At 36.1% G+C, this 9,445-nt stretch overlaps 1 protein-coding gene across 1 annotated transcript; it reads right to left on the bottom strand.

The window, feature by feature from the left end:
- Positions 1-444: 444 nt before the first annotated feature.
- Positions 445-9,427, bottom strand: LOC135159592 (stalled ribosome sensor GCN1-like). Its single transcript, XM_064115596.1, has 10 exons — positions 9,162-9,427; positions 8,807-8,920; positions 8,174-8,404; positions 7,084-7,280; positions 6,510-6,624; positions 5,982-6,078; positions 4,907-5,055; positions 4,207-4,311; positions 3,237-3,455; positions 445-2,468 (listed from the first exon to the last, which is right to left on the bottom strand). Exons 1-10 carry the CDS (start codon positions 9,192-9,194, stop codon positions 2,346-2,348), a joined length of 1,383 nt encoding a protein of 460 aa, XP_063971666.1. The 5' UTR covers positions 9,195-9,427; the 3' UTR covers positions 445-2,345.
- Between the last annotated feature and the right edge of the window lie 18 nt (positions 9,428-9,445).

The following is a 9,445-nucleotide window of genomic DNA, read 5'->3' as shown; positions in this document are numbered from 1 at the left end:
CCATGTTCTTTTTTAAATTCTTTCACAAGTAGTTGATAAAAGGCTCGTATTTCATAGTTCAATTGACTTTCCCAGTCATTTTTTATAATTCAGGGCAGGGGGGTAGAGGGGGATGAAAGGCTACGTAGTACATTTTATTTAAATTCTTTTGAAAAACATCTCTTGTGATTTTTTTTCAGTTCGGGGAACCACCACCACCCTTAAAGACCAACTATCGCAAATAGTAATACTTCTATGGACTTTATCTATTGAATAAAGAGGATTCCAATCCAAGTCTTAGTAATCTCATTATGTGCATAGCAATAACTTTCTTAATTACTTGTCTTATCTGTTTGGAACTTTCAACATTCTGCTATCTCCTTATCCTGTCTTTCACACAAGGTTGGATTCCCCTTAAACAGTATAGGCAGTGGCTAGCAAAGTTCATACAAAAACATCTTGAAGTGTAATATCCACTGTGATTTTAATCACATGACATCAGTGAGCCAATGAGATACAAACGAAAATGGGAAGAAGCCTTCTCACATTAAAATACATATATACTCTGAGAAAATTCCACTTATAATAAACGCAGGCAATGTATACATTAAACATGGTTAGATAATCTTGTAACATAGTAATTATGTGCAGTTGCCATACAATATTCATGTATTTCCTCACGTGTCAATATACTTTATAAAGTTTATTTTGTGTGCGAAAGTAAAACTTTTAAGCTGTGCAATATTTTAATACTCTTTATCTCTGAAATATTCATGTAAAATGCACATGTGACTAGCCAGTGACTTTGTCAGAGCTACTAGATAAATGGATGTCATGGGGGGGGGGGGGAACCCCTAAGGTACTATTCCATTAAATTGTAATCCACAACAATTACCACATATCGGAGCTTTAACACCCCAAAATAATCTACAGGTATCAATAAATACCTAGATAAAGGCTGTAGACCAATGTCTTCCATCCAAACTGTTTCTTGTAAAATGTGTCCTATTAAATTGACCAATGTTGTCTTTCAAAGGGTCTCTTGTTTTCAGCAACGGAAATTTACATCAAATATGTAAAAGGCTATATTTTTGTTTATGTTCTAAGCCCAAATCAAATACAGATCTAAATGTATATCATTGATTTCCTGTCATCACATTTTATCCAACTTGAAACAAAACAGAGTCAGTGGAACATATTTGAAATCACATTTGCTTTTACACAAATGTTGGTGTCTCAAAATACTTTGCAAATAGATCTCATTAACATGCACGAAGAATAAGATTATTTTCATTAACCAACAATGTTAATGCTTTGAGGGCAAAAACAAGAAACATCATGATTAAAAGACAAAAGACTAAATTAATTTCGAGCACATTATTCATTACTTTCAGATGTGTCCAACTTATGCAATATTTCAATTCTATTTTGAAACATTTCCCATAAAATTTTGATATTTGTACATGAAAATGAAGAATATTTCCCAAAAATATTGTGCTAAACATGACAACCCATGATTGATCCTGGTTGAAACGAAACACATAAAAATATAACACAAATATTCTCATTGACAATTGCACCATACAACTCTTGATGTATTTTTATGAGACAAAGCTGGTGAACAAGATAAATTGATACAAATGGTAAGAAGAAGAAAACCTTTGTCCAAATATCATCAATTTCCCAGAAGCTGGGCTGTTCATAATCAGACCCTGTGATATGTTGTAATACACAATCTTTAAATGCTGATGATGTATATCAGTGACTTGTAAACATTCAGAAAATTCTTCAGACCGGTTTGTAAAAAACAGTCACCTCATTTCAAGTCTGTAGTTTTCAAATTTTAATTCAAATGAATTTTATCGGCATATGCTCTTTTTATCAATCATGCCAGGATCGATTGATGCAATGGCCCCTGAACACAATTTGGTGTAATTTTCCCTTTTACAGCACAAAAGTCAAATTTTACAATGATTGGGGGCACTCTACCGAGCCTTCTCTTTGTGGGCAATGTCCAGATGAAAAACAACTTTCAAACATTACTTCGGAACAGCATCGGAACAATCTGAATGCTCTGAAGTGGGTGTGTTATTATCCCGTAACAAGCTATGCTGTCGTATATTTCTCATTGAGTCTATTCCATTTCTGAGTGATGAATAGCAGCTGGACGGGAAATATATGAAAGTATAGCACAGTCTATCTAGTACATGTTCACCAGTCATGAAACTATCATCACAAGGCTATCATAGTGATATTGGCCATGAACAGCAGTGCTCCACTGTCAATTCAGTCCTTTGAAATGAAGAATTAAAAAAGAAACTTAGATAGCGTCCTGATAAAATGTAAGACTACCATCTTGGAAAATATCAGCGCAAGACAGTTTCATCGATATCTATTTTTGGGAAGTTCTGTGCCGCAACTTTCCGTAATCTCTTGAGGCAATCATTGAGGTTGGAAGCTGGGACCGAGTCAAGGGTTTTCATCACTTCCTGTTACATAAAGAAAAGAAATACAGACAAATATAAGTTTGACATGTGGACATTATCTTTTTCTTCTTATCCTGTAATAGTGAATCGTTCATAATTGAATATCAACACACTGCAGAAGCTTGTTAGAATTATTTATTAAGTACTTTTAGGAATTCCTAAATAGTCATTCTGGGATGTTATTTTGCTTTATATATCAACAATTCTTAGAATACTGTAACATATATTTTCCAGGGATGCCATATAAAATCCAAATCAGGGGACCATTTAATAAAAGTCATCAAGTTATCTTCCTTCGACAGTTTCTATAGAAACAGTCAGAGGCCAGTGTTTCTTAGCCAATCAAAACCAAGGATTTCACTGAAATTATCAGCACTGGCCATTAAGTTTGTGCCGAAAACTTTCAAAAAGTGCCCCTCTGTCGATGAAAACATGGCAATTGCAAGAAAATAAGCAACTTATTTGTATGTCTGAATCCTTTTTTTTTTCATACATTTTTATTTTAATCTTGGGAAGGCTCAAGCCATAATGCGAGAACATTTCAACTTTTCACATGAACTAGAAAACACAGACAATTCATTTCAGGCAAGTCCCACATACACAGGCGGCAGGACGTACGTACTTGATGGAATTGTTCATCAATGGCATTCAAGTGGAATATAATAATTAACTGACTGACCACTCTGTGATTAACATAATGTGCATTTATTACAGTAAGTTGGAGATTAGATTTGAGCAAAGAAGAAAGGGTCCTTTCTTTTTTTTTCTCACCTGTAAAAATTCATCTCCATGTTTTAGCCTGAGAAGCGCAACCAACGCCCATTCGCTGTCGGCCTGTACAGCCGTGTTCTTGTCTTTCGTATTGCTGACCAAGACTACCAGTATCCCTCGTACAATTGACATGTCCAGAGGTGATTCTGTTGTCAAGGCAACATGGCAGATCATCTGAGCGATGGCCATTTTGACGTCGTTGGATGAGTGGTTGAAACACTGTACGAATACAGGAGAGAGTGAGGCATGAGTTCCTTGCAAGAGTTGATTTATTTGGTTTGATATTAGAGATAGAATTTCTAATTATGCAATCCCACGTTAGTTTGAAAAACTGTTAAACAAGTGAATGTAAAGTTTAATCTTCAAATTTAAATGAATTCTCCTTTGAATAATCAATAAAATCAGGTTATAACCTTGTTAGAATTTCATCTACCACACAACTGTAGAGATCAACTGAAGAAAAGTTTGTAGCCCTAGCAAATTGACAGTCTGAGGAAATTTGAATTTACCAGTAGTAGCAGTTGCTGGATCTTGGACTGTTAATCTACTGGTACTGCAACCTCATCTACCAGTCAATTAGAGCAGTCTGAAGGAGCCTAAAGCAATGTAGTAGGCGAAAGGCTCACAAGGTAATTTAATTGATTTTATTGATTGTGCACAGAAGATATTTGTACGTAGATCAGATAAATGATATTTAGTACACTCTTGTTCGGTCTTTACCAACTCAGTTTATTCAACCATTAGCCAAACTTTGTTTTCTTAATTTATTACATCTACATCAGTTTGTCTGCTTATTCATTTTATCCAAGACATGTAATTACATATATCAAGTGCTGGCAAAAATGGCCTTGATGATAAGAGGCTGAATGACTTCAGCTTAGTTAAAGAAATCTAATGATGCATAGTTTCTTGTATGACTTCCCAAACACCCCCACCCAGCCCAGAGCTCGTAAGCTCAACCTAGACTTACCTTGACCATAGCAGAGATGAGGGACTGCGGGACCTGTCCACCAGTTGCAACGCAGTGTTTTAGATAGAAGCCCATACCTCGAACACCAGCCACACACACAGGTATCTGCGGGAGAAAGTGAAAGCGATGCGATTTTACCCACATTTTCCCTTGCTGGCCCTAGCCTTGCCACAAACTGATGCCTGTGATATACATGTACATATACAGATGGGTGTTTCAAAATGCTCTGTGTAGGTTATGCACAACTTCTAACATATGGTTGGTGACGCATGGTTGTTGACCCTTTCTTGGGTGTAAATCAGATTATTAATAACTTTGATTCCTATTAACTGAAGTTGAGATCAAATCTTTGTAGATTTACATTCTTATTGTTAACAGGTATCAGAATCACAAAATAAACATTTTTCACAATTTTATCACATTAAAAAAATACCCTTCCATATAATGTATAACAACAGAAAATTTGGGGCATCTCATTTAGCACAAGAATGGGCCATCAATCATACTGAATCATGAATAACTGACAAAAAGCTTGATGACACATCAGCCATTTTCCCAAGCCGAATGAAACTCTTACACAAAGTTCACACATACAGACTCTAAAACCTATATACATGTATGAACCACTGTAGAAATCACTAATCCAAAATTCAGTATTCACAATACAATTTTTTTCCTGGTCTAAAAATTGGAATCTTACCCTGTCATTCAATGAATTCTTGATCATGACCTCAAGAACCTTTGCCGATCTACCATCACCCGTTACTCTCTCTGGTGAGTCTCTGAGCATGACTGACAGAGTGAGGGCGCAACTATGATGCAGCATCCAGTTCTGATTCGGTTCATTTACTATTAAAGAAAACAACGAGGCACACTCTTTATTGGTGCATAAACACTTGGTAAAATTAAGAGTTACTTGAAAAGACATACATGTATAGATGTTAGCTCAGAATGTTATATGCTTATCCCATCATGGCTGTACAGAGAAGAGGGGAGGGGGTGGCATTTGCCCTTATTAATTTTTAAAACTTCCTTCATTAGACCAATATTTTTGGTCCTTGATCAGACCAAATTTTTTTTTAATTGTCTACCGGAGCATTATTTTTCAACTTCGCAATGCCAAAATGCCTTTGTGTAAAAGCTAAATTGCTTTGCGTCCTCAATTACAAATTTTTGGAAAATTTCATTGTTGTTGCCCATTCAGAAAAAAAATGTGCATATAGTCATGCTTTATTATGAGAAATACAGCTTTGTAATGAACCATTAATGAAGTAAACTTTTCAGAGGTGCAGAAAGAAAAATAAATGAGAAAAGAACTGTCAAAGAAGAAGAAAATACATACATTATGTGATCACTTGTAACTAATGAAGACAGTTTATCAAGGGCAAGATGTTGATGTGAATAACAAAAAACAAAAACATTTTAAACTCTTTTTCTTAAGTGAATTCACAGATCAGGGGCCTGTTGCAGAAAGAGTTGCGTTTAAACAGAAGTCAAAATATCAAGCGCAAGTGAAGCAAGCGCAAATACAGATGCTTTATTGGCTGAAAATCAAGTTGCGCAAGATTTTTTGAGTTGCGTTTAATCGCAACTCTTTCTGCAACGAGCCCCAGACCTGTGAAAGAATATCTCACAAAGATGGTGCTCATAAAAAGCGTTAAGTTATATCACTTGATCACAGATCATTGCTTGATATAAAACAAGTACAGATTTCTGCCATGAGCATATTCAGAAATGAGGTTATGATTATGAATGGGATATTTCTACAAACTTACCGAGTAGTCTACTGTTGAGGATGTCTTCCAGATCTTCATCACTAAAGAATTTACACAATGCCCCTAGACACCCTGCTGAAGATATCCTAATGTTATTCTGTAAGATCACACAAAGAATAGAAACAAGTAAAGGTAAAGTCTTGCACTAGCATTGGGTAATTTCAAGTTCTTTTCATGTTTTTTAGGAATGCAAGTAATGATCTTGCTTTCATAATTTTAAATACATCATTGAAGTATTTTGAGGACTGAAAATAAATTTTTCTTTAGAAGATGTATGAATACACTTTTGGGAAAACAACATTTTTTTTATGAATAACTACATTACCAGAATGAGAAAAAGAATTACAAAAAAAAAATAATAAAAACAAGGAATTGAAACGGTTGTTATCACCTCTACATTCACAATAATTGTCCGCTGAATTCTATAACATCTATCCAATCTTTGTGAACATTCTAAAAATCATAAATTTGCTTTTTTAAATAATATTTTTCTCTATAATTGGAACTTTTCTCCAACGAAATGCTAACCTCTGTTGATGAAAGGTTACTGATTAGAGTTGTTAGGAGAGCTTTCTTGTTAGCATCACCAATCTTGGTCCCAGCACCCGTTATTGCCATTCTCAAAGCTTGGAGCATTGTCTCCCTGTATAAAGATAGAGAACAAGGTGATAGGAAACATAATTACATATTCATAGGACTACATGAAACTTCAACACAATCAAACCTCAGGAATCTGTAGACACGCGGCCATGCGGAAGAACAGTCTGTTGGCTGAGGTAGGCTTCGTGCATAAATAAATGAATGAAAATAAAAGACATTGAAATCTTCCTTCCTGATTTTGGAAAGCTGATAGATTTAATGTATCATTTTCAGTGTTCTGAAGCACCTTAGAGTTTAGCTATGAAATATTTGACTAATAAACACCTTCATCACCTTCAGTGTTACAAACAAGAGATAACAAGTGAGTTGAACACTTTATCTAAAACCTTTATCATTGTCAGTGTACTAAAAAAATTAAAAAATAAGTTGAACACTTCACCTAACACCAGTATCAATTTAAGTGTTTTAAAACATGAGTTAACAAGTGAGTTGAACACTTTACCTAACACCTGTATCATTGTCAGTGTTCTTGATGCCATTATGGAGCTCTGTGAAGAGAGGGTCCACCTTGGCATGAATGACCACCAGCTTCCCGAGGGCTGCAGCTGCTTCTAACCTGACCGCCCTGTTAGCATCGGTCAAGCCTCTGATGAACGTGGTTTGAAGCTGTGGCAGGAAAGCTTTCAGTAGCACACCAACCTGTAATCAAGATGCAATCAAGATGAACATTTATTAAACTTCAACAAATTTGGTACCAATTTCATAAAGACCTTTTATAGTAACAAATGCAAAATTTCTATAGCATACTTACAATCAGTCAATTAGATTGAAGGATTTGAGTAGCTTTATACTGTTATTTCATATTTGTTATACCACGTTTTATGACGGGGGTCCCTGAGTGGTAAGGTCCCATGAGTCACCCGTGTCTTTGATATGTTGTAAAAAAGAAGCAACTAAAAAATTGCACTTGAAAATAAGTATTTAATGCTTCAATAAAATAATAAGAAACAGCATCCAAATTTCATTTCATGTGTTGCGATTGTCCCCAGCAGAGATATGAAATGTTCAGTTTTTAGTCGCAGATATCCTGAAAGAGCATGAATTTTATCATTATTTTCTCCATATCAACAAGACTTAACTAATGTCCTTTGACTGGTTGAATAGAACAAAGAGCAGTTTAGACTAATCACATTTTGTATGTTTGTTTCTTGGCCCTAATATTGATATTGCTAACAGAAAAAAAAACACATAGGCTAGTATTCTGAAAACTTGTTAGTTTCAAATTACTGATAGCCAATAAATCATAAACATGTATTAATAACACACTCAAAATACAATCCCTGTTGCAGCTACATGTTGTTTCATATCACACACAGTAGTTGGCTATTTAATTTAAGGCTAAACTTGAGTACTACTTACTCGTTTCTATATGCATGAGCAAAATGTAAAAGTCTTGCAGCGCACTCGTATATATGAGAGTTTATTTAGTTCAAACTGGTGAGAGTTTTGAAGCCAGAGGAAGTTCTCCTAAATTTGATTGAACAGGTGATTGTACATATACCCCCTCCCTCCAAGAATCTCTTTGTACTCACTTTAGCGATGAGCAGCCCTAAGGTCTGTAGAATGGCCACCTTGACGTTCCAAGCGAAGCGGTCACCCAGGACACGGATCAGAGGTCCAGTGATGGCTACTACCTGAGGTTTGAGGGCAGTGATGCTGGTCCGTTGAATGACCTCACCTAACCCCAGGGCTGCTTGCTCCTTGACCTCCGGTGACCCTGACAGGATGCCTTCTCGGAAGTATGGAAGGACCGGTGTGATACCCTGTAAATAAAGTCATGTATGTATGATTGGTACTTGTATTATATTGGATGGCTCAGAATAGGATACTACAAATATTCCACGAGTACAAACTGTACAAATCAAAGATGAGTAAAGCACTGGTCCTAATAGGTGGAGTTTTTCTGGTATCCTATCAAAAAAAAAAATCCAATAAAACTATTCTTATCTTAAATGATAATAATTAATTAGACTATGCAATACAGCATGATATTGCACAAAACGATTTGTCATCAGATTTTGATGCATCATGCAATTAAACAGAAGTCTTTTGTCTATTTACCTGTACTTTTTTTTTGGGGGGGGAGGTAGGGAGGGGGGGGGGTATTCAGCACAATAATTTTTTAATGAAATTGTCGTTTTATTTAAGTAGTGAATTATACTTACCTTCTTTGGAAGGCAGAAGCCAGGTAGTTCATCATGTTTGCAATCCTCTGCAGCATACCGCACAGCAAGACGTACAGATCCAATATGACCCATCTGCTCTGCTGCACTCAAGCTCTAAAAAAATTAAGAATGCAGTTAAAATAATGTAGTAATAATAACATATAGCATTTATTAAGCATTGTTTATTTAGCTGCCTATTAAAAGAAACACTATATATTACCCCGGTTGTAGCTCCAGCTTCTGTTTCACAGGTCCTATTGAATTGTATACCAGTACAACTATGTATACCTAGAATTATGTCAATGTCTTAACTAGGAAGTGAGAGTTCCTCAAAAGTAAATATTTCATTACTTACCTTTGTTACAGCATTGAGGGCCTCCCAGCTCATCTCCAACACCCTGGTTTCAGGATCGTTGAACGACTGGATGAGCGCCCTCTGTAGTTGAGGTACATAATCTGCGTAGCTGCAGCTGGTCTTGCTGCAGTAGACCTGAAGCAGGGTGGACGAAGCCAGCCGCAGTCCTGCGTTGTCTCCCTTGAGCTTCTGGAGGAGTTCATCTATGATGGTCTGTTGACCTTGATGGTCCTGCACCGAGAGGACCACGGTCTGGCAGTGCTTCAGAGCCTGGATAAATACAA

This window comes from Lytechinus pictus, unplaced genomic scaffold (genome assembly GCF_037042905.1).
Source record: "Lytechinus pictus isolate F3 Inbred unplaced genomic scaffold, Lp3.0 scaffold_284, whole genome shotgun sequence".
Taxonomy (NCBI): domain Eukaryota; kingdom Metazoa; phylum Echinodermata; class Echinoidea; order Temnopleuroida; family Toxopneustidae; genus Lytechinus; species Lytechinus pictus.
The sequence above is the reverse complement of the archived record's forward strand: the minus strand, read 5'-3'. Positions and strand labels throughout refer to the sequence as shown.